This window comes from Falco rusticolus, chromosome 3 (assembly GCF_015220075.1).
Source record: "Falco rusticolus isolate bFalRus1 chromosome 3, bFalRus1.pri, whole genome shotgun sequence".
NCBI lineage: Eukaryota > Metazoa > Chordata > Aves > Falconiformes > Falconidae > Falco > Falco rusticolus.
The window spans coordinates 117542475-117566927 of NC_051189.1; the positions used below are offsets into that span (position 1 = coordinate 117542475).

A 24453-nucleotide genomic window follows, 5' to 3' on the forward strand; every position below is an offset into this window, starting at 1 on the left:
GTGACGGGGTTGTTCTCCGCTCGCACACAAATTCCGCGCTGACACCAATGGAAACTCCTGCGCAGCAGCGGGCAGCCCGCTCCCCGCGGGTGGCACGGTGAGACCGCGGGGACCCCGCGGGGCCACGGCCACCCCCAGTGCGGCCACGGGTGTCCAGGGGTGCGCGTGTGGGGTGTGCGAGCGTGCGGGTGCCCGTGCGGGTGTGCAGCCCCCGGGGGGGTGGGGGGTGGGTGTCGCTGAGGAGCCCTCCGTGCCGCTGGCAGGGCCGCCCCGTCCGTCCGCCTCGCCCCGCGCGGTGCCCGGTGCTGCGGGCCCGCCTCGCCCTGCCCCGGAGGGAGGGCCCAAGCAGAGGGCGAGGGAGGGATGGAGAGGAGGCGGGAGGGATGGAGGAGGGAGGGATGGAGGGCGGGGAGGCAGGCACGCTGCCTGTCATTGCTCCTCGGTTTCCCCTGGTTCTGTCTCGCCCGGCGCCCGCCCTCCCGCCCGTCCCCTCGCGGGGGGAGCCAGGCCCGGAGCACCCCCAGACACTTCTCCCTCTCCCCCAGGCCCGGGCTGGGGCTCCCTGCTCCCCCTCGGGGAGGAGGGGGAAGCGCCACCGGGTGACCCCCGGGCTCTCCCGGCAGGACCGGCCCCGGGCCCCGCTCCAGCCGCCGTCGGGCGGAGGTTGCAGCTGCAGCCGGGGCCCCCGCTGCCCGCTCGGGCTAATAAAGTCAAACCGTAGAGCATCGCCGCGGTCCCGCAGCCCGCCCGCACACACGGGCCCTCCCGGCCCTCGGGGCTCGGTCCCCGGCACGGCCCGGGGCGCCCCTCGACAGGGCTCTCAGGCGGCGCGGCCCGGGGCGGGGGGACCCGCGGGTGGCACCGGCGGGGGGAGAGGTAGCGACACCTCACGACACAGGAGGGGGGCCGCCCGACGGCGCGGGGAGCGGCACCGGCCGCGCTCCCGGAGGCGGCGGGCTCCCCTCGCCCCCCGCCCCAGCCGCCTCCCGCCGCCGTCCTGCTGCGCCCGACGGCCGCTGTCGGGAGCCGTCGGGAGCCGTCGGGAGCCGTCGGGGCCCCGCGGGAGCGGGCGGCGCGTCCCCGGCCCCGCGCTCTGACGCGCGCTCCCGGCGCGGCGGGCGCGCCCCCGCCGCTATAACTGGCGTGCATGGAGTCGGGGCCGGCGCAGAGGAGCGGGCGGGCGATGGGAGACGCCGCTCCGGCGGGATAGAGGGGCGGAGACGGGGGCACCCCCGGGGCCCGGCCCGCCCGGGGCTCGCCGCGGGCCCGCACAGATGCTAGTGCACAGCTACCCGGGCATGGTGAGTGCGGGCCGGGGGCGGGCGGGCGGGCCGGGCCGGGCCGGGGCCGGGGGGTCGGGGCCGGGGGTCCGCGCCCGCCTCACCGCCGCTGTCTCCGCCGCCGCAGGACCGCGCCGAGGGGCTGCCCGGGGCACCGGCCGGGGCCCGCCTGCCGCAGCTGCCCGCGCTCAACCAGGCGCCCTACGGCTCGGCGCCGCCGCTCTGCCACACGCCCGCCGCCGACTTCCAGCCGCCCTACTTCCCTCCGCCCTACCCGCAGCCGCCGCTGCCCTACCCGCAGGGCCAGGAGCCCGGCTACCCGCACCTGGCGGACCCCTACGCGGCGCTCAGCCCCCTGCACCAGCACCAGCAGCCCGCCTGGCCCCCGCAGCGCGGCCGGCAGGACGACGCGGGGCTGCTCTCGCCCTCCCACCGCGCCCTGGGGCTCGACCCCCGCCGCGAGTACCCCGCCGTGCCCCGCCTGCTGCACGGCCTGCCCGACGGCGGGCACGGCCTCGCCGACGGCCCGCTGGGCCTCCACGGCCTCGGCCACCACGGCATCGAGGACATCCAGGTACCGGGGGACGGAGGGAGGCTGGGGAGGGTGTCCGGGGGAGACGGGAGCAGCACCCCGGGGACCGATCCTACCGCCGCCTGTGCGCCCCGGGGTGGGAGTGAGGGGGTCCCTGCGGGCGGGACGGGACGGGCCCTGCGGCGTCCGTACCCCCGGGCAAGGAGGGCCGCCGGGCCGGGAGCCCCGTTACCGGGACTTACCCGTGCCCTAACGATTCCTCGTGACCTGGTGCAGCGGGTGGACCGGGTTCCGGCCGCGCTGTCCCCACGCCCTGAGCGGCCGGTGCCCGTCCGCACCGGGAACCGCCGGCTGACGGCTCTTGCTTCGGTGCTTTCAGGCCGTGGACGACGGCGGAATGAACCTGCTCGATCAGTCCGTGATCAAGAAAGGTAAGAGCGCGGCGGCACCGCGGGACGCGGCACCGGGCCGGGCTCCTCGCCCCTCTTCTGCCCTCGAGGCTCCCCCGCGTCGGGTTCCCCCCGCGCCAGCCGTCCCGCGGGGTCGCTCCCCTCCCGTCGGGAAGGGCTCGCCGCTGTCCCCGGCCGGACTGAAACGAAAGCGGCGGGTCCCGGCGGGCCAGCGCGTCCGCCCGCCCCCGGCCCGCCGCTCCTTCCCGGGACCGGTCACCGAGGGGCCCGGGCGGGCGGCCCCGGCAATCGGGGAGCCCCGGGAACCAGCCCCGCCGGCGGCCGCGGACAGTTCGCGTCGGAAGTCTCCGGGGATGCCCCGGCGGGGCCCGGCGGCAGTTCCCGGTGCCCCCCGGTCCCGCCGCCCCGGGCCGGAGCCCTGCGCCCGACGGCAGGGGAGGCATCCGGGGCCGCGCACTGCTCCGCACCGCCCCGGGCGGGGAAAGCGCTGGCCCACGGCGAAGCGGGCCCGTTCGGCGGGGCTAGTACCGGGGGGAAGGGGACGGTTAACGGGGGCGAGGCGGTGGCGCGGCTGTGGGAAGCGGCGCTTCCCGTCCCTGCGGCCGGGTAGCATCCCCTACGCGCCCCCCGCCTCGGCACCAACCCGGGCCGGCGGGGGGACCCCGTCTGCGGCTCCAGAACCGGGGCTTTACCCCGGGGACGGGCGGGGAGGCCCGGCGCTCCCTCCGGGGGCCGCCGCGGGGAATAGGGGCTGCGGGCAGGGGTCCCGCACGGTGGCCGGTGCCCGGCGGCCGGTGCCCCCCGCCCGGTGCCCCCCATCGCCTCTCCTAATTTACTGCCGATTCTCCTCCACCTGCTGAACTGCCCCTCTGCTTCCAGACAAAGCCCCGTGCTTAAACCAGCTCAACTCCGTAAAATATTTTTCTAATAAAAACTTCACCGGGGCATCGCTGGGAGCAGAGGGGACGTGAGCGATTTATGCGGCTGCTCGGGGCCATAACTCGTATGAACTATTCAAGCGCTACTCTTGGCTTCTCCCCGCCGGTTTTTACAAAAGGAAAAAATACGTGGCTGGAAAAGGCGTGTGGAACCGCAGCTCCCCGGTGCGGGCTCCGGCAAACGAAACGGCGGCGGCCCGTGCGGGCTGGACGGGGGGGGGTAACGGGAGGGGGTAACGGGGGCAGGCCCGGTGCCCCCAGCCCAGCGGGGTGCGGGGTCGCTGGGTGAAAGGCCGAGCGCCCCGGGGGCCGAGGGGGGGCTGGCTCCGGCGAAACGCCGCCGAAACCGGGAGGTTTTAGGTCGCCGGCTGCACCCGGAGCTCGCAGCGAGCTTCGGCCCCGCTCCCGGCCGGGGGCCGCTTCCCACTGCCTGGCCGCAGCCCCGGGAGCTGCCCAGCCCCGGCAACCCGGGACAAATATCCCGATCGTGCCGCTCTTCCCCCGCCGACATCGCCTATCGCGATCGTTACTCGCAGGAGGGAGCCGCGCCCGCGGTGCGTTCCGACCCCCTTTCCGTGGAAATTGTTATTCCAAGAGCGCAGCTTCATTACACGCGGCCTTTCAGTGAAGCATTAATGACCGTAATTATTTTAGCTTTAATTAGAACACATGAGAGGCGTTCCATTAAATATCCTTGCCTGAGAAATGGTTGCCACAAGCTGCGGGGTGTGTGCGCGCCGGCCGTGGGTGCCGAAATGCCAGTATTTGTCTGGAAGTTGGGTTGGAGTTGCCGTGGGTTCGGATTTTGGTTTGATTTTGGTTTGATTTTGGTTTGATTTCCCCCCTTTCCTTTTTTTCAAAACGCGCCATTCCTTCGAAATTTTCGTCTCCCATCGGGAGGATTTGTTGTTGTTTAGTGCCAGAGATCCTCTAGTCTCTTTTATTTAAAAAAAAAAAAAAAGGAAAAAAACCCAGCTAAAAGTTGGGCTTGTGGCTGCAGTCGTCTGCAGCCCCTCTGCTCTTCCCACTCTTGCTCTTTCCACCGGTTCTCTTGTTTTTTGTTTGGTTGTTTTTTTTTAAAATTATTATTGTTTAATTTTGGTGTTGGTTTGGTTTTGTTGGTGGGGTTTTTTTTTCCACCCTCCCTGCTGTGTTCGGCATAAAGATGCAAACTACCTTTGGGAGAGCGCTCGGGGTTCGAGAGCGATGCGCTTGCCAGGGTGCCCCCATCTCTGCTCGGCACCCCAACCCCCCCCCATTTACCGCAGCAGCTGAGAAATGGACAAACTCAAAGCATCTGTCGGGGGCGGGGGGGACACGGGCGGCCCCCCCGAGCAGCCCCCGGCCGGGCCGGTCGCCCCGGTGGCCCCGGGGAGCGGTGCTCGGTGCCGTGCGGGTCCCGACCTACCGGGCGGTGTGTTGGAGCGGCAAGCGCCGCTGCCCTCCGCTCGAATGAATTACTTTGCAGTCTGCTTTATTTAAATTTTTCACACATATATATTTTTAATATATAATACAGCGTCGTTCTTACTTCCCTGCCGCAACGGGGGCGAGCGGTGAGCCCAGGGCGAAGCCTCGGACCCCGAGGCCGGAATGAATTACACTCGAATAAAATAATAATAATAATAAAAAAATAAACGGTTTGCAGGCAGGAGGTGTGCAAATGGACGGCAGGGGATTCTCCCCGTGGGGAGGGAGGGTCAACGGGAAAAAGCGCAGTTTTATCATAAATCGCGCCGAGATTCTCAAATACTGCACCGGGGAGGATTAATCCCGGAATTCCTGACGGGATGGCCGTCGGACAGAAACCTGATATAAATCTGTGCATGTGAAAACAGATAAATCTCTCCTTAATTAGTTACCGAGATACTGTTGTCCTGGTTCAACAAAATATTAGTCACCTGCCCCAAATCCCTGAAGCCACCTTTTAACTCCGGTGCTCGGAGGCGCTTTTCATTCCAGCCGAGCGCGGGGACCCCCCGTCCAAAGCAGCAGCAAACGGGCGGCCAGCAGCCCCCGGGGAGGGGCTCCGGGGCCGGGGGGATGTTCAGGAGATGGGGGGGGGGGGGGGGGGGGGGCAGGAGCAGGAGCAGGGAGATGGAGGGGACTCCCGATGCCCCCAGCCGCCTGTTTGCTCTTTTCCCCGTTTCCTTCTTCAATAAGCTTCAAGGCTCTCCGCAGTTAATATCGCGACAGGGGATTTTAGGGGGAGATCTGAGGGCTGATACGGGGTGGGTGGTGGGGTGTCCCGCGCCAGCAGCTCTCTCCCCCACACACCCCTTTTGCTGCAGGTAGCTTCGCATGTAGCAAGTGGAGGAGGAAGAGGGGGGCGGCCCGGGGGTCCCGCCGTGGCGGGGGGTGTCCGGGCTGAAATGAGGTGCTCCCGACTCGGTGCCCACCGGTGCTTTCGGGACTGGCCCCGGGTCATTGTTCCCGTGACCAGCCCTGAGGTGGTGGTGGGGCTGGGGCTGGGGTCCCGGGGTGCTGGGGGGGGAGGCAGCGCTGGGAAAGGGAGGACGAGCTTCCCCCCGTACTGGCGTGACAAAGGGGGGATATATTTAGTTTAGGAATTAAATGGATAAAATCTTGGACAGGACAGCAGAGCTTCTGTGAATAGCCTTTGTATATGCGTGCGTTCGTTCTCCCTGTTTTTCACAAGTATTTTAGAAATGGGTTTCTGTATCTTTTTATTTAATTTTATTTGTTTCGGTCTTGTTGGGTTTTTCCCTTTTTTTTTTTTTTTTTTCCTCCCAAGCACTTATATAAGACCAGGAATATATTTGACTTGAAAACGGTAAAATGAACCCTGAAAAAGTTTAGTCGGGGTCTCTGGCTGCTTTAGGCTACAGCAGCTACAGGCATTTTCTGCTCTGTTCACCTGCTGCCCTGGTGTTTGGATTCCTGGGACAGCTACTCATGGCTGGACGTGAATCCCACCAGAGAAATGCCTGGAGACTCCCAGCAAGCCCCAAGCTGGTCCTGCTCCTTCCCTCGGTGTGGCGAGGAGAGGGGGATTTTCTGTCGATGAACTCCAGTGTTTTTGCCACTGTGCTCAGTAGCAAAAAAAATCCTGCAGCTTGGTCATAAAATAAGGAGGGGTTTTATTGCTTTGACATCCTTTCAGGATCAGCGGAAAGCTTCTGCCAGAGCCTTTTTATTACAAAGAAAAATACACATCTCCTTCCCCAGCACCCGGGGGCACGCTGGGCACAGGAGCAGCCTGGGGTCCTGAGAGATGGGGCCCTGTAAGCAGCAGGAGCGGGGAGAGCCGCAGGGGCCTGCGCACCCTGCTCACGGGCAAGAATTTTGGCTGTGGCATTTTACAACCTGGAGTAGAGACAGAGCAGGGTGTAGCCCGCGTGGGTTCACGCCGGCACTCAGGCATGCACGGCACACGGGCGCTGCATGGAGAGTGGGGATCGAGCTCCCCTGGCTTCACGTTGAGGCAGCAGGATTTGGCCGCTGCGCTCTCCCTTGTGTTTGTGACTTGTTTGAATTTCCATCCGAAGCTTTTCAGCTGCTCCGGAGTGGCAGGGCTAGCGTTTCTGCTGAGGAATGCGGACCTGTTTGGCTGGATGCTGGACAGATGGATGGAAAGCTGTGCCTCAGAGTGCTCCGAGCCCACATTTAGAAATATTGCAAGAAGTAGCTGTCACTACTAAAGAATGCAGCAGAGGAGGGAGATTAAGACCGAGAGCCTCAGATCCACTTGCCACCGCACGCGAGCTCCAGGTTTGGAAGCAAAAACTCCCCGTGGGCTTCATGTGTGGGGCTGCCGGTGGGACTGGGGTGCTGGCGTGGCTGCAGCGGTGCCATTTCTCCTTTGTTTCGGTGCAGCGAGGAATTGAGCTGTAAGAAATGCCGCGTGAAGCCAGATGTGGCAGGGGAAAAAAAAAAAAAAAGTCATCCTGAAAGAATAGTAGATTAGATAAACATCATTTCCTGTGACGAGCAAAGGTAATAAATGAGGTCATCCCGTAAAACACCTGGGGCTGTGAAGACACATCTTTTATAAGACTGTCCACGGACGTGGGTGGAGGTGCTTGGACTCCAGTCAGATGGTGCTGAGCTCGGCCGGCAGAGCCCTCCCGGCTCTCTGCAGCTTTATCTGTGGCGGTAGTGTGCCTGAGTGGGAAAAGGGGCTCACCTGGGACAAGCTGGGTCTTGACTGGAGGTTTTGCTGTCTTAGCGCTGCTCACAAAGGCTTCAAAGTTCAGACAAGCCCTCGCACACACCGCGAGATACAGCGTTCATCAGAACAGTCACACCGCCCGATCCGGGCACTTCTCCCTCGCGCACACAGGCGTGTGGGGCAGGAACACCTACTAATCAAACAGAGCAACTTAAAAGAAAGTTTTTACTCTGAACTGCATCCAGATCACCATTCCTCCATTAAAATTATATTTTTAATGCCCTATAATTGCACCAGGATAAAACCAGGTGTGTGTTCGTGTGAGATAACACACGCGGGTACCGGTGAAGGCGCTGGGCTTTGTCTCAACCTCCCCACTGCCTCCCAGGCATGTGTTATCTCCAAGTTTCATGTACCTTGTCATGACTTACTGTTTAATTAGATGTTTTTAAATGAATTCTTTTTTCTTTGTTAGAAATAAAGAGCAGCTCTTAAAGGGTAGGTTCAGAAAAGCCAGCTTGGGTTGCTATTCGGCATGTGGCTTGTGAGTCAAAACTACAGCCCTTCTCCTCCCGGAGATGGAGCCCAGGTGAGGTTTCTCCATGGGACGGCTCCGAGTGAGGGACCGTGGATGGGATGGGCTGGCGTGGAGCACCTCTACCTCCTTTTCTGGGGCTGCAGGATAGTTTTGCAGCTCGGTGGTTTGGCCGGTGCTCAGACCCTGCTGGCCGGGCAGGGCTGCAGCCATCCCCACTCGTGGGCAAAGGGGTCACCAGGGGCCGTGCTGTCCCCAGCCACCCCTGGTGCTCCCTCTGTAATTTGAAGAGCTGTGTAAAGGCATTAAAGCTTCTGGGGAAGAGCACAGCACGTGCTTCCATCCTTCTGAGCGGCGGATCGCTGCTATGCCACAGCCCCAGCTTCCACGGGGACGGCTGTCCGCCGGTGGGCTGGCAGCAGGGTCAGCAGGAACAGCCTCAGCTGGGTGACACGCACCCTGTGGTGCTTGTCTGCACATCAGCCCCACAAGGGAGGTCTTAATTCTGAGATCTTAATTCTGTAGATGTGCCAGACAGCCAGCGTGTGACTCACCAGGGTCCCACAGGCACCCACCCATGGCAGCACCAACACAGGCAAGACCCACGGGGACCTGTTCATATGCCTCCAGCCCAGGTCACACCGCGTCTGCAGCAGAGCAGAAGCAAATGTAGACCATTCCCCCCCATTTAGTAATATTCCAAGATATGTGATCTCAGAAAAAAAACACGTTTGCAATCTGTCTTAATTATTTGAAGAGCCTGAACGAGGCTCTCTGAAGTCCTAGACTAGCACCCTAACCACTAAACCATCCCACCCTTTCCTGTGTGATCCGAGGGAATTACTCATTCTTGCTGTCCTTCCATTTGTTTGTTTATTTTAATTCTTAATGGAGGAACTAATTAGCAAATGTGGATATAATGCTTGAAGCTGCTACACGCTCAGCTCTCCTCTCTGTGCCTTGTCCCATACCCAGCTCTGCTGTGTCCGGGTATCGCCTTTGGGTTGGGGAGAGGTTAAAGTGTTGTGACTTGGTGGAAAAGAGCAGAGAAGCACCAGGGAGTGAGGAGGAATTGCTAGAAATGAGACCAAGCTACCCATTGCTATTAAATGTCCCAGAATACAGCTTGCCAGCAGCTGAGGAGCCAGGGCAGCTGTCAGCAGGTTCACCTTTGCAGCCGAAAAAACCATCGCAGCTCCTGCAGCGCGTGCTTGGGATTCCAGCCGGGCCGAGCTCCCCACCCTCTATCTCAGGCATTTATCTGGCATCAGTCACCCCAGTGCCGAGGCGCCAGCAATCGAGGGAGCGGGTCAGGCCCTATTCCCTCTGGACTGGTCAAACAGGTCGCAGGGAGCAAGCGGTGTCCCCAGTGAGGTGGCTGTGTGGGGCTGCCATGTCCCCAGGGCTCCCTGAGAGCCCCGAGGTGGCCCCGTGGGGCTGCAGTCCCGGGGCTGGCGGGGTGCGAGCAGAGCATCCCACCAAGGGTACGCAGGGTTGCTTCGACCACAAGATCCGAGTTAGTGAGAGATGAGGGCAGTCACTGAAGGAACGTCATCAGAGAGCTTGTAGATGCTGCAAAAGCTGCGCCGCAGTCCCCTGTGTGCAGATGTGCCCCGCACAGCTGGCCAGGCTCTCCTGACGCTCTCTCTGTGGCTGGTAGGGGTTGTTTTGCCCAGGGGAAGATGTGGACGTTGCTCCTTCACTGTGGTGGCTCCTGTGCCACCGCAGAGGTGTTCCCCGGTGTGTGCCCAGGCTGCAACACGTCTGCTTTGCCCGGCATCCCGCCAATACGCAGGGGTTAGAAGCCCAGGGCATCTCCCGAGCAAGGAAAAGTATTGTCTGTGGGATAGTGGGCGAGCAGCACCTCTCCCCAGTGATCCCCGGGTGAGCTGGCGATGCCGGAGCAGCAGGTGAACCGACCCGCCGGCACTACTGCGGTCTGAAGCTCGGATCAAAACCCTCCCGCATGCTCTGCGGATTGGCAGCAAGTTCTATACGAGGAGAAGTGTTTTTCTATTATTATTATTAATGTCTAATCTTTGCTGAAGGGTCTTTTGCCCTTCAATGATCTAAATACATTTTAACAAATTGATAACAACATCACCGTGGCTTACATGGGATCCGCCACCGCTCACGGAAGACACTGCATCTTTGTTCTCCCTTTTTAGATTATGTAGATCCAAGCCGCACAAATTCAGCGCTTCTATAGGGAATACAGGGAAAACCTCTCAAGCATGTTACTGTAAAATGGATTATACTGTTTAAACACATAAAGATCCCATAGACTGGTTGCCAAAATGTAATGGGAGTTTGTGCTGCTAAATGAATAAACCTGTGATGGTTAATGCTACAGGGCAGAGCAGCGGCGGGTGTGCCAGGCTGGGTGACTTTGGAGGAGAAACTTTCCTTGGCATCAGCACGGAGCAGCACAGGTTTCCAGTTCCTCTGGCTTAAATCCTCGGGCTCTCCAGCCTCCCCTTCCAGTTCTTGCCTTCCCAACACCTGCGTGTTCTGTGCTGTGAAACACGCGAATTCCAAGCAAGCAGAGCTACGTAGGTCCACCCAAAGCAGCTTGTAATTGAGCTGAATTTTAAACAGTTGTTGTTTTCCTAACGTAAAGAGGAAAGGGATTAGCTTCAGATTTGGAAAAAAAAATAATTTTGAAGCAGGGGGAGTGAAATAATCTGAATTACCCCATTAAACTGACTTTTCAAATGAAGTCGCAGAGGTGGGAGTGAAGCGCAGCGGTAGGAGGGGATGGGGATGCTGCTGCACCACAGCGGCTCTTTCCACAAAAAGCAAAACCCATGTGCAATAAATACCTGCAAATCCACTTCAACATTCAAAAGCAGAAACCAAACCCTTTCTCATTCATTTCTGGCAAAGGTTCGAGCATTTGGGTTTCACTCGTTAGGAGGACATTTTAATCACTGATATTTTCTGCTTTCCTGTGGGGTATTCTTGAGGTTACTGTCCAGGCTTCGACATCAGAGGCTCCCCAGACAGCACAGCCCAGTCCATAAAATGAAGCACAGCAGGGAAATGTGTGGAAAGGCACAACAAATTGTTTGTGAGCGGTTTCCAAAAAATTTCACAAGCTATTCTGACCAAGCAGCACATCTGAGGCCGAGTCATTCCCAAACAGTAAAGCAGGGAAATGCATGAGCTGACATGAGCAGACCACTTGCTAATCCCCTTCCCAGTCCTGAGGGAGCACAGGGTGCTTTTGTGGCAGGTCTGAGTGAATTTTGTGATTATATTGATTGGCCATTCCTACCAAGACACAAGGTATTAAGCCGGTACTGTCTCTCACCGAGCCATCGTGTCTGCTGGTCTGGGGTGGCTGAACCTTCCTGCCCCATCGATCTGTCCCCAAGCCCCCCAGGAGACACCTGCGGTGACACATGGTGGCAGATACTTTGCTGGGTAAAACAGAGGCACAGAAAGAAAAATGCAATTAATATCACATGGCACCTTAACATTTAGTTTGTAACCTAATGTATTGATTTGCATGGGAAACAAACTGTTAAATACAGGAGCTTTGCATAGGCATGGGACCTCTCCTGATTAGCTTTCTCATGGGAATAATTTGAGGCTGTGGAGTTGTATCCCTGCTCCCTCTCTTCTCGCGAGGGTCCAAGATCCATTTCCCTATCAGGACTCGGCAATCTGGAAAGCCCAGAGATAAAAACAAGATTCTTTCCATCCTTCCATTTGAAAAGGCCTCCGAGCCGATTACAGCGTTTCCTAGAGAGGCTCTTTGACATGGGGACTCGGTTCAGGTTGTGCATTCAAGATAAAGAAAATACCTGTATAATCCCCTCTGGGAAGAAAGGATAATTACAGGCTGCAGGTTTGAAATATAGCTGATGGCACTGACCTCCTTCCTCGGACCATCAATAAATACCTCTCTGCTGAAACACCAGGAAATCGAAGCAGCTGAACTCCACAGCACCTCCTCGGTGAAAAAGGGCTTTTCAAGCGGTGGTAGGAGCAGCTGCCTCTGGCTTACACACACACGCAGCTACGTCTGCCTGTATATATCTCCATCTTATAATTTACATCAGAGACATTCAAACGAAGGTTAGATTAGTTCACTGAAGGCCCCTCCTGAAAACAGTAATCCCTCGCCTTGCTGGAGCACCTTTCACCAGGGGCTACGCACAAGCACCCACCGGCCAGCACCCCCCACCGCTGCCTGCCCGGAGAGGGGCAGAGCTGCGGGGACACCCAGGGAACACAGCCCGGGGGGCTCGGGGGCTTCATCACTGGGCTTGCAATATCGTGGAAGCAAAACCTCAGCAAGGAGTGGCCGAAAGAGGTTTGCCCAGGTGTCCCCTTGCAGGGCAGCACAGCTCAGGTCTCCCACAGCTTTACTGGGGGGCTGCCCTGAGCCCGCAGCAATGCCCGACGCAGCCAAGCTGAGCGGTGCATGGCCATGCATGGGGACCGGGGGGGGGCTGAGATGCTTTTGGGGTGGCTGGAGACAGTGCTGTACCTGAAGATGAGAGATTGCTTTGTCCCAGGTAGTCTCCTAAAAGGATTAACCGATACGGCTTTAAAATGCAATCTAAACTAGCACACTCCCACTTTTGAAAGAGATGTTGCAACAAAAGCTCCAATATCCGGGGACTCTACGTGGCTGAGGAGGAGGATTTACCTGTAATGTATCTAAGGAGAGAAGAAAACAGACTTGTAAGACGGGCAGAGATTTGCATGTTCCCTCTGGACTTGTTTTTTCCCCCCTTGCAGCACCCCAAGCTCCAGCTGGAAATGAAACTGAGCAAATAACACCATGATAAGCAATTTCATTTCCAAGTACCACAAATTTTCCTGCTTACAAATCATTTTGCAAGCAGGTAGCACATTTCTCATATGGAAATGAGTCAGTACTTTGTCTTTTTGTAGGTAAAGTCTCTTTTTCCCTTAAAACCAAAAGCTGACGGTGTGCAGTCAGCCCCCAAAGCACGGTGATCCCACAGCTCCTGGCAGCACCCACGCACAGAGCCTGAGCCCAGGCTGCAGATACATTTTGCACTGAATATTTACATGTAAAAGCATCTGTTTTCAGGAATGATTGTGGTAGTTTCAGACAGAAATGTTTGTGAACGCAGACGGGGAAGGGAGAGGCAGTGCAGGAGCTCAGGGACGGAGCATCATCACCCCAGACCATGAGGCAGCAGAGGCATGGGGCCGTGGGTCAGTCTGGGCTGGAACTCAGGGGGAAAGCTGGAGATTCTCCGATACTTTCTAGGTTCCTAGGCAAAGGCCTTTGAAGAACGGGTTTCTTTTCCTCCATATTCTTTGTACCTGGAACCTAAAAGCCGAGGGACCCGCCTCTGCAAACCAGAACAAAAGCGTCAGAAGCTTTATGCTTTATCTTGGGGCAGCTCGAAGGCACCAGGCTCCTTACTCCATCCACTAGACTCACAACTGAGCCATCATCAGTTCAGTGGTGGTTGTTTCTTCTCATTCATGCTTCTGCCCAGTATCTCCTGAAAAGCCCTCCCAGAGACCAGGCTGTGGCATCCCATTGCTCCTGCAGCATCGCCGGAGGTATCGGGCTCTCGTGTTGACAGGGGTTGCCTTGCCATGGCATGCCTGTCTGCACCTGCAGGGACCATCATCATGTCCTGTGCTTGGGCACTGGACTGACTCCTGGCTACATTTACCACCCAGGGACTTCTCACCTGGAGAAATCCTTCATCCAGGGAGCACTTGGCAAGTTTTAACTGGGTATCACAGCATCCCTCCCAGGTGGATGATATTATCTCCATTTTGTTGCTGGAGACAGTCAAGCCCAGACCGAGGGGGTGACCTGCCCAGTGTCATAAAACAATTCCCTGGCAGAGCAGGGAGCCGGCTGCAGCCTCCCCCGGCTGCGGGGACACAGCCACACGCAGGGTGCTCTCCAGCTCAGGGAAATCAAGGGACGAAGCCTTTGGTGTTCTTTGAAACCAGGATGTGTTTTGAAATTGCTTGCTCTCTCTGAATCAGGGGTTTTCACGCCACAGCAAAAGAGTGGTGCGAGTTTCATCACCTGACAGCTACACCCAGGGTATGTTTAAAAGACAAACTAGACCTGACTCAGCATGAAAAAGGCATCTCTGGTGGGAGATCCCAAGCCTCGTGGGTTCAAAGGGAAGCCAAAGCCACGTGTAACTGCTGCGGAGCACCGACTCACACGGGAGTTTGTGTCACGCTGCTGCTGCTGCTTGATGCACACATGAAACACATAATGTACTGGAAGCGGTACCTGCCTCGCAGCGTTCAAGGCAGCAGCGAGATGCCGAGCCCCATGGAAATGCTTCCCGTGATGTTGTGCCACGAGGATCGTTTCCCTTCCCGCGTTCAGCGAGGCACCGTACACCGATTATTGATACGCTGCCATTCTCCGCTTCAAACTACAAAAGCATCACGAGACAAGACGACTCTGTGGCAAACAACTATTTCACAGCACTGAAAAGAAAGTCTGGAGTTACAAAACTGGAGGCCATCCTTAATCAGTTTTCTATACCGCGCTTCCTAACACTTGGGCAATAGTTAAAACCCAGGTTGCTTGGAAAAGCATTCCCACAGACCGGGAGCGTGTGCATTCAGGTCATGCCCACAGACCTGATCTTTGGTAAATCATTTAACTTGTTCTGTGCCTCAATTTTCCCCAGCTGCAATAACGAGCCAGCTCACACAGGCACTGGGAGCGAGTTAATGACTGAAGTGGCTGGTCCTGTAACCAGCACCGGGCTGGGGATTAGCAACCTGTGAAGCTCTTTGAGGTCTGTCCACATAATCTTGTTTCAACATCAGTTTTCCCTTTCAAATCAGATCCCTCTGACCCGTGTGCCATGCAGCCCCGCAGTGCCTGCCTGCGTCCAGCCCAGCTGCAGCATCCCCACAAGCGGAGGCTCGCCAGGTCCAGATGCTTCACTGGGGCTTTAGTTTGCGAAATCTGCAGCCGAGCTCACCTCTAGGCGAGGAGCCGAGCATCAGCAACAGCAATCAAAGCCTTTTGGATTTCTGAATTAGAAGTAGCAGGATTACTGTGAACTAAGCAACCCTCCCATGGGGAAAAAAACTCTCGGGAGGACCTGGTAACTAAAGAGCAAAAAAACTTTAGGGAGACAAAGTGAAGCAACCAGGCCCCAGCGACCGAGGGGGTTCAGGGAGCAGACTGAGATGTCTTTTTTTGACCCTTCCCCCATGCAGACACATCTCCATTCTCTCCAGTGTCTCACCCCACCAGCACCATGCCCAGGGCTTCAGTCTCTCCCCTGCTGTCCCCAGCTCCCCAGGCAACACTAACCCACGTGGCAGCTCATTATCTCAAAAGCCCCCCCGCCAGTCTTTCTGGCTTGAACACGTCTCCCAGTAGCACAACACGGATGCTCACCCTCTCGCTCCACCAGATTTGGCTGCGTCTTTGCTACAAGGCTCCTGCTCAGAGGCCACCAGCACCGGTGGGTCTGGCTACAGCTCCTGGCTTTTGGGAACAGATTTCCCCCAGCACTGCCCCAGGCTCCCCAGCTCACCCTCTGTTCACCCATCCATCCCGCAGCTCACAGAGCTCATGTGCGAATTAGGAAATGAATTTGGAAATAATAATAATAGCAGACAGCAAAGATAGACATAAGAAAAAAAGACCGCAAACTCCCCAGGAGTTTTGTAAACTGTTGCTAGAAGACTGGTGGCCTCTTGTTCCTCTTTCTTTGTTGAATCAACCCAAACACAGCCTTGCAGAGGAAGAGGCAGCCTGTGCCCTGCCTTTTACAGCTTCCTGGGGTGGGGTGGCCCAGCTGAGCCCTGTCCCACTCATCAGGCCTGGAGGGAGGGGGCTGAGCACCAGGGCACCAGCATCTAACCCTTCCCTCGTCAGCCTGCGTGATGCGTCGGTCCTTCCCCGTGTGAATGAGCATCTCTGGGGTGTGTTTCTGCCGCAAACCCCATCCTCCGCGGTCAGGAGCAGGAGCTGAGCCTGCCCACGCCGATGCCGTGGGGATGAGCAGGGTGAGACCAGCTCACTGAGAGCAAGGTGTCATCCTGCCCCCGTGCCAAGCCTGAACCCAGGGCACCTCAGAAGGGACGAGCAGTGCAGTGACACCCACGTGACGGTTCTATTCCCAGCTGCAAAGTGCCGCGTGGGGCTGGGGTCTGTGCCTTGCCCAGCTGCTCCTCCGCTCGGGCACAGCGGCACCGAGTGCCTCCCACTCGCGTCCTCAGAAACCTCCTGGTGAAAACCCCGTTTTTGCCCCGTGGCTGGGCCGAACCCTGGACACGAGGCTGTGCGAAGCAGCACGTCGTGCTTCCCAGCGGGGCCAAGCGCCTGCATGCACCCCTCGTGGTTTGGAAGGGTGCCGTGGCTCCCGCCCGCGGCGGCAGCGGGTGCAGGGGGTCGGCGTGCTGGCGCGCCGGGGCGCTGGGCTGTCGGCTGCGTGCTGTGCCGACCCGCGGTGGTCTCATCCTTCCTTCTTGTCTGCAGGCTGGCTCAGGTGCTCCGATCACCTGCTGCTTGCGGGAACGGGAAAGCAGCAACTGAAGATCGAGGGGGACTTTTGGTTTACTCAGATGACAAGAGACAATTTTGGTTCCCCAAAAGCCAAGGAAACAAAGCTGTCAGGCTTTAATGGTAGCTTGTCTCCCTCCTGCAGCATGTTTATGGGCAAACAAGCTGCAGATCAGACCAGGCAAACAGCAGCAGGTGAGGCCAAATAACAATCATTAATAATTAATGGCGAATGTGGCTATGTTTGTTCTTGTATTGAGGCAACGTTGTCTAATGGATGAAGCACTGTTACAGGACTCAAGAGACCAGCTCAGTTTCCAGCGCTGCCGCTAACCTCTGCGTGATGCTGGGCCAGCCGCCCGTTCCCTCCCTCCCTTGGCACCCCCTGCGCCCCGCCGCTGAGGGTGCCAGCTCTCCGTGCCACGGGCGGCCCTGTCCCACGCTGGCACGTGCCGAATGTGCCAGGGCTCTGGCCTCGGCTGAGGCCTCGAGGCAGAAGAGCAATGCCAATGTTCACCTTCTGTTCCGGGCGCCCGGTGCTGCTGCCTGCACGGTTTGCTTGTGGCACGGAGCAGGGCTGACCTGACCGCCCCGGCATTAACCTTGGCAGCGGAAGGCTCTGGGTTACAGCCTTCAAGGGGATTTGTTTCTGACAGTAGCATCATGCCAGTGTGTGTTTCAAAAGTGTTGTGGTGTCTCCATGCTGTGCATCAGCATCCATCCGTGCCTTCCCAGCCCCGCACGCTGCCGGCGCGCGTGGGCGACTTGCATTGGACAGACCTCCAGCCCGGTTTTCCGTAGGCTCTGGTGTTTGCCTCTTCCCCAGACGCCGTGTGTCACGGGCATGTGTGGCGAGGCACGATTCCCCTCTCTCCTGCATGGCTGCCCAGTCCCTCGTGTGTAAGCAGGTCCCAAGCCACGCATGCGGCTTGAATGCACGCCACCGCATGATCTCAGGCATGCACAAATATGCAAGTAAATAAATTATGCAGAGCTCTTGGTGGACAGACAAAGTATATGGTACTACAAGCAACACCTGCTCTCCAGGGGTGTCTGGTTTGGGGGTGGCCCTTGCTGCAGCAGAACCCACATCCGCCGGGTGCCGGGACCCGAGGTGACACACGCCTTGGCAGCAATGCATGGATGTTTGTAAAACATGCTCTGACTTTTTATTTTAAGGGTGTCCCCTAGAGACAAATATAACCTGTTCTGGGACTGTTGAAGAAAGCTTTGAAGTTGCTGCTTCCTGGAAATAGCTCTGGTTTCCTACGTCTCATGGTGATGTTCCCCTATTTGTTCTTCCCTGAACATCCCTCAACCAGGCTCCAGTCCTGGCAAATGCCGGCACCGCAGCTGCTGACTCCAGCAGGGCACCAGTGCATCCTGCCCTTCAGTCCCCTGACTTTGTACAAGTTTCACGCTGAGAGGAAACTTCACGTACCTTAGCTCTTTTCCATTCATCTTTTAGTCTTAAAACATTACCCATTTTTATGTAACATGTGCTACTTTTTTATTGCCACGCTAACAAGTTGTTGAGCTGTATTTACAATATGCTGATTGTAAGCGCCCCCTAATAGGTTCAGTCTATGTACCCTCCCCAATTAATTTTCGGGTTTTCTGTTTCACTTTGGGCATGTGTATTTCCTTTATAAAACCTGCATCTCGCCCTGGTATTCGTTGCTGTGTTACTCGCAGGAACCATCTGAATGTGCATTGTGGAACAGTCATTACCAAGGAACCACAAGGCGTGCCAGCGCCGGCATGATCTGGAGCGATGGCATTTGCAGTCCTCTTTGGATTCTTTCAAAACCTGCTTTTTTTCCAGAGTTAAATTGGTTATTAATTTCAGAACATAAAAGCCAAAGAGATTTGGCACAAGTTTCAGCCACAGTTTTAACCTATAAACCTTTATTGCGTCTAAGAATGTTTCTTACTGGAATGACGTATGGGAAAACCGTGCCCACCGTGCCGGGTGCGATGCCACAGGCCCGATGCGGCGCTGCAGTCTGACCTCTTGTGTTAACTGACTTTTACCCATTAAGTAAAAGGAAGTTTGTGCTGGATTAATTTGGCTTGATCTTCTCAAGCTTCCTTTAAGCCCGGGATGAGGAAAGTTTAGGGCTGTGGCTTGTTGTGGGGCTAATCCCAAAGCTGAAGTCAAAGCAGCTCTTTCCCCTGGTTCCTGCGGGCACACAGGGGCAAACGCAGCTCCCGGCCACCCCAGCATCTCCCGGGTTTTACGCAGGGTGTGAAGGATGCAGCTTAGCCCCGTTGAGCCTGTCCGGTGGGATGCAGAGCTGGGCTGCAGCCGTGATCCCGTGCCAAAGCCGGGAGAGGAACGGCACCCAGGGCAGCATGATGAGCCAGCGCTTCGCCCCGCCACCCCACCGCCACAGGGTGCCCAGAGGAGCCGGGGAGGGGAAGCTGGTCACAGGTCCAGACAGTGATGCTGCGGCCAGTCCTCAGCCTTCCAGACCAGCCCAAACCCTTGGGTTTAATTACAGCAGAGCTGGGAGGCGTGGGAAAGCAGGCAGAGCAGAGGCCAGGTTTCTTCCATTGTTTTTTTCTTTCTTTAGTTTCATCACCCCACCTCTCTTCTTTTATTGAGGAAAATAAGGAACTAACTGAGATATCCCAGCCAGCCATGCTGACGTCTGCGGATGGCGGACGGGTGCTGGGGGCTAGAAAGCTGCCAGGAGAGTCACCCAGCAGCTTCCTTGGCTCGGGATTCTCTCAGCCATGATCTCCTCTTCTTTCTTCCTTCCTTGTCTCCCAGTGCCCATCCCCTCGAAGGCCAATGGCACCACCATTTCCACCCTGTCCATGAACAAAGATGGCCTGATCGGAGGGGTGACAAATCCCAACGAGGTCTTCTGCTCCGTGCCTGGCCGTCTCTCTCTTCTCAGCTCCACCTCCAAGTACAAGGTGACCGTCGGGGAGGTGCAGAGAAGGCTCTCGCCCCCCGAGTGTCTCAACGCCTCTCTCCTCGGCGGAGTCCTCCGCAGGTAAGCTGCTCCTGAGAGCCCTGGGACAGCACAGGGCTGAACATGGGAGGTGATGCTGAAGCAAGCTTTGTGTTCAGCACCACCTCTTACACCTCAGGATAACAGACGGGAGAAATTCGGGTGGGTGGTGTATTGGGGAATAGCATTTTTGTTGCTTTTTCTTCTTGCCTTGCAAACCTAAAAGCTTAAACTGAGATTAGTTATAGTTCTTTTAACATTAATTACATCGTCATGTTTTCCTCCCTCGTTTTCTCTTTTCAGAGCAAAATCAAAAAACGGGGGTCGGTGTTTAAGGGAAAGGTTAGAGAAAATCGGACTAAATCTACCTGCAGGAAGGCGCAAAGCTGCCAATGTCACCCTGCTGACATCCCTCGTGGAAGGTAAGAGTCGCTTTCCACTCCCACGGAGGCTGGGAGTGCCGAAACTTCAATCCCTTTCATTTGCAGCTTTCCACAAACAAGAACGCTTAAACCAAAGTATGCAGCAGCCACCACCGAGTGAGACTGGAAATATCCCTAAGTCTCCGTGCTGATCCAAGCACGTCTGTCTGCTGAAACTCAGACATTTCTGTCGGACCAGTCATAGACCATGGGGAAAAGGCATCCGCAGCCTGAACGGGGCTGCGAGCTTCCTTGCGGCTATAGCTCAGGGTACCGTTGGTTCCTGCGAACTAGCGCTAATAACGCTTAGGTTCACAGAGACCAAACAGAAAAAAGCTTGAACAAAGCTGCCAAGGATTTAGCAGCTGTTCCGTACCACCGTGCACTCAGGGCGCGACTCAGGCGCTGCCCACCGTGCCGCCCTCGGCCAGCATCGCCCTGTTCTGTCCGGGCTCCATCACCATGCTCAGGTCCGTCTCTTGTCCCCCGTGAGAAGGAGGTGCCCCGTGTCGGAGTCCTGCCCTCCTCCCTGGGACGGCAGGGGACAAGCGAAACCTGGAGGAGATGCCGCACAGCTCTGAGGTCTTGCAGGTGGAGGTGAAGTTTGTAGTAGCTGTCCTCGGGGCGTGGCATTAAGGGCTAAGCTACGGAAACCGGGCGGCAGGCAGCGCGCAACCTGCCTCGATGCGTGAGGTGCCCCTGCTTAAAGCCGCGTGTTTATTTGCTCCCCTCCTACTTCTCGCGCTATGGAAAGGATGATGTCCCCACCGCTTCTTGGGAGAAAAAGGCACGGGACGCAAACAAATGCAATGACAGCTCTGACTCCCTCCGAGCTTTGGAATCCATTGTGTTTGTACCCAGCGTGTTGGAGGCAGCTGCCTGCAGTTTCTGAATAGAAAATCATCTCCATTGTTGCCAGCAAATTAAATGACCCGCTTCATTAGGCGGAGGTTGTTACTGAGGGCAGTTGGTTCGTGCTGAATGAAAGGCTGATTTCCATTAAAAGAAAAGAAAGAAAAGAATGAAAGAAAGAAAGGAAGGAAGAAACGTACATTTTGATTTCAGGTGGCTGCTGATGTTTTGGTTACTGCTTACCAGCTCATAGTAAATAACAGAGCGGTGCCGTGTGTGCTTGATGGATGTAATTTCCTCTTGCACGTAAGTGTTATGGTACTGGGAGATGCTTCACCCAGAGGAAGGTGCCATTGCATTGTCACTGCTCAGCACGCAGAAACTGGCTTGTGCCCCTATGCCCCAGGCACCCTCTTTCTTGGACATTTGCTGTCTTGGTTTAATTTGTTTTCTCCCCTCTGCCTCCCCAGCATCCTTTCATTTAAGAAAACCCAACAAACACTGGGTGTTTATTTGAGTGCTAACGATATACTTTTTCTTACGCTGATCCCCTGCCATTCCTATAGATGGAGGAGAACGGGGAGCCCAGGAAGCACCACAGGGGCTGCAGGTAGAAACGCAGCTTCCTTCGGGAGCCCTCGCCACGTACACCAGGCACTTGCCCTCCCTTGGGCACCTGCTCTGTGAGAGCAGCTCCTGCAGGGACCCAGGAGAGCAGCAGGGCTGTATTTCAACTTCAGGAACATCCTTAAGCTCTCAGAAAGAAGCGTGCATCAGACAGGCTCCTGCGGCCCCTCTGCCTGCGGTGGCCCGTGCCCCACGAGCGCTCTCCTCCCCTGGGCTCTGCCTTGCGTGGCTGTGACACCGCTTTCAAAAGCTCGACTGCCTTGTCCCTTCCGTCTGCGACCTCCCCCAGCCAGCACCGAAATCGCCTTTGAGACAATCAGCCGTGTAGCCTCTCGCACACTCACGGAGGAAATAAATCCTGGCTCCAGCCTGGGCTCTCGCCATGGGGTCCCGAAGCCCTTTTTTAGTGTCACAATGACCATTTTTCAGCAGCTATTACTTTCTGAGTGTTTTTTAACCTATAGACAACGGCAGTTCTGATTCTCTAGGTTTACCTTACTTGCTCCTTTGGAGGAGGAAATGAAGTGGAGACGGAGTTGAAGAAGGAAATGAAGAGATGTTATAAGGGAAGCACGGCCAGTCCCCATAATGTGGCTTCACAGACTGAGCTCCGGGAGCTGGGGAGACCGTGGTGGGATCTAGGTTAATGCTATTAGGATGGATGGCTTAATACATATGAGCAGCAGGGGGGCAAGTCAAATTAGCTCTGCCTGCCCGACCGGGATTTTGGGTGTTGGGCATGATCAATTGCCATCAGCTCTGATTATTTCCACGGGGACGCCTGGAGATGGATCAATTCCATCAATGGGTGGGCATTTCCACGGGGTGATGGATACGCTGCCTGCGCGTCCAGCCCGAGGGCCCTTGCTCGCTGCGGGAGGATGTAAACCTCTTCCTTCTGCCCGTTTCTCACATCCCCGTTTTGTCTAGCAGTCAGGGACTAAGGTCGCTTTTTCACCCTCCAGCCCCTGTTTAAATCTCAGCTCAATTTGGAGAGGCCAAGCAGGAAATTTTGGAATAAATAGGGAAAGAAAGATGCAGCAAGGGAAGCACCCAAGTGAGAAACATCTCTGACGTTCTGCCCTTCGGAGCAGCAGCCCAGAGTCACACCTCATCCTGCTCTAACACCAGCACCATCTTAATGCTTTTTTAAAAGCTGGCAAAAGAAGGAACCAGCTTCAGTTTAGAGTTGACAGTGGTTCATTTGAACCTACGCAGACTAATTGCCTGACAGATGAGTATAAGAAACTCATAGTGGTGTCTCTGCACCGAGTGGAGAGAGCTCTTGGGTGGCAATTGAGAAAGTGCTCCAGTCCCAGCAGAAATCAGCCCCACCAGTGAGATGGCTGAAGTTGCCACAGAAAGCGCTCCCCCTTCCACGCAGGTGTTGACACAGCTTGTTAATCTGTCCTGCTCACAGGTGAAGCCGTTCACCTGGCTCGGGATTTTGGGTACGTGTGTGAAACGGAGTTCCCAGCCAAGGCGGCGGCAGAGTACCTGTGCCGACAGCACTCCGACCCCACGGAGCTCCACACCAGGAAAAACATGCTGCTGGCTACCAAGTGAGTACAGGTGGCAATGAGCCACTGGTGCGTTAAGATATCCACAGCCCAGAAGGGCAGCATTAGCCCCAAAAGCATACTCTTCTGCGGGGAAGAGATGGTCTCCCGTGCTGCACACAGACCTGAAAGATATGCAGCAAGGTGAATAATCTACGTGGCTTGAAGGGCTTGCTCCTGCCTGGGAGAGGTTAACCTAAGCCCAGGGAGCACGTCGACATTGCCACAACGTGCCCCTTGGAAGCAGCAGCAGCAGTTGCACCAGCTCTGACCCTGCACCCAGGGGCTTTCCCCGGGCTGGAGCCCAAAACTCCCGGCAGGGAGGCAGCCGCTCGGGCAGGGAGCAGGGCAAGGACCCCCAGACACACCTACACCCCTGCAGCTTCCCAACAGCCTTTCTAGTAACACAAACCTCTCTCTTTCAGGCAAATCTGCAAAGAGTTTGCAGACTTGATAGCCCAGGATCGCTCACCGCTGGGGAACAGCCGCCCCTCCCTCATCTTAGAGCCCGGTGTCCAGAGCTGTTTGACTCATTTCAGCTTGATAACCCACGGCTTTGGGGGCCCAGCCATCTGCGCAGCGCTCACGGCCTTCCAGAACTACCTGGTGGAGTCCCTTAAGGGGCTGGATAAAATGTTCATGAACAGCACAGGGAACGGCCACGCAGCCGGGGACTCCAAAGCGTCAGAAAAAGAAGTGAAGCATCGGAAATAACGTGCTGTCTCCCTCCCTCTTCCTGGTGGGAGCTTTTCCCGGTCACTATAGATAGCACTGGGGGGGGGAAAGATGATCCAGTGCACTGTTTTCTGAACTGCTACATTTGAACTTGGATGAAACTCATAAAGCAAACAAAGAAAAGACAAAAAAAAATTTAAAGAATTTAAGAAGAAAACAACTCTAATGGACGTAGTGAGATTGAGAAAAAAAAGCCAGGTTGATGGCTCTTGGGTTTTGCCTTTTTTTTTTTTTTTTTTTTTTTTTTGATTGTGGATGCAGGAAGCCAAGTCATGTGCAATTTTATTTTGATTCGTTTTTTAAAAACCCATAGTGAAATCCTGACATGCTCCGGGAATTTGTTGCAACTGAAAAACCAAGAAGAAAGAGCAAAAGCCTCATCAATGCAAGAACCAGAAGCATGAGCAGCAGAGGGCAGGGAGTTGGATCAGTGGCTGTACCTGGATTTATCAGCTGGTTTTGACAGGCAAACACACAGGAAACCTTCCCATTTCCCCAACTACAGCCCAGTCCTAAAGCCAGGCCAAGAAAAAAAATTGCCAGCAGAACTGCTTGGGATTTAAAGCGGTTTCAGACTTCGTTTACAGTTTTCAAAGTGAGACTCGAGGCGGATTTTCCCCCAGGCTGAGGAGCCCTGAGCCGTGCCACGCGGGGAGGAACAAACCGCACACCCGATGGTTCCCAGGGCAGGAACCAGACGAGGAGAGCCTTCCCGACTGCTGCGGTCACAGCTGGGGAGAAAGCAGGAGAAGTTCAACCCAGGACTAATTAAAACTTCACAACCTACAGATAACAGCACACAAGTTTCTAAAATTAATTATAATTAATAAAGCACAAGGAGCAGAACTTGAACCAGGCCAAACTGAACTGTTCCAAATCTGTATATATTTATTTATGTGTAATTAAAATCTGAAAGTTTTAAAATGTCCAGTGCAAGTTATTTATATCAAATTGAGTTGGGTTTTTTT

The 24453-nt window shown here is 56.3% G+C and overlaps 1 protein-coding gene across 2 annotated transcripts; it reads left to right on the top strand.

The window, feature by feature from the left end:
* Nucleotides 1–1162: 1162 nt before the first annotated feature.
* On the top strand, nucleotides 1163–23665 carry TFAP2E (transcription factor AP-2 epsilon). Of its 2 annotated transcripts, XM_037382035.1 has the most exons (8): nucleotides 1163–1301; nucleotides 1408–1854; nucleotides 2192–2243; nucleotides 16304–16522; nucleotides 19104–19332; nucleotides 19594–19712; nucleotides 22612–22753; nucleotides 23176–23665. In XM_037382035.1, exons 1-8 carry the CDS (start codon nucleotides 1275–1277, stop codon nucleotides 23462–23464), a joined length of 1524 nt encoding a protein of 507 aa, XP_037237932.1. In that variant the 5' UTR covers nucleotides 1163–1274; the 3' UTR covers nucleotides 23465–23665. The 2 variants fall into 2 exon arrangements, with proteins under 2 accessions (XP_037237932.1, XP_037237933.1); XM_037382036.1 differs by lacking the exon at nucleotides 16304–16522.
* The last annotated feature ends 788 nt before the right edge of the window (nucleotides 23666–24453 follow it).

What these genes read in the sequence shown, in the direction of transcription:
- TFAP2E (XM_037382035.1), top strand. Translation starts at nt 1,275, where the DNA reads ATGCTAGTGCACAGCTACCCGGGCATG. An exon ending in TGCACAGCTACCCGGGCATG is followed by an intron (nt 1,302 to 1,407) that starts GTGAGTGCGGGC and finishes CCGCCGCCGCAG; the next exon opens with GACCGCGCCGAGGGGCTGCC. An exon ending in CTCGGCGGAGTCCTCCGCAG is followed by an intron (nt 19,333 to 19,593) that starts GTAAGCTGCTCC and finishes TTCTCTTTTCAG; the next exon opens with AGCAAAATCAAAAAACGGGG.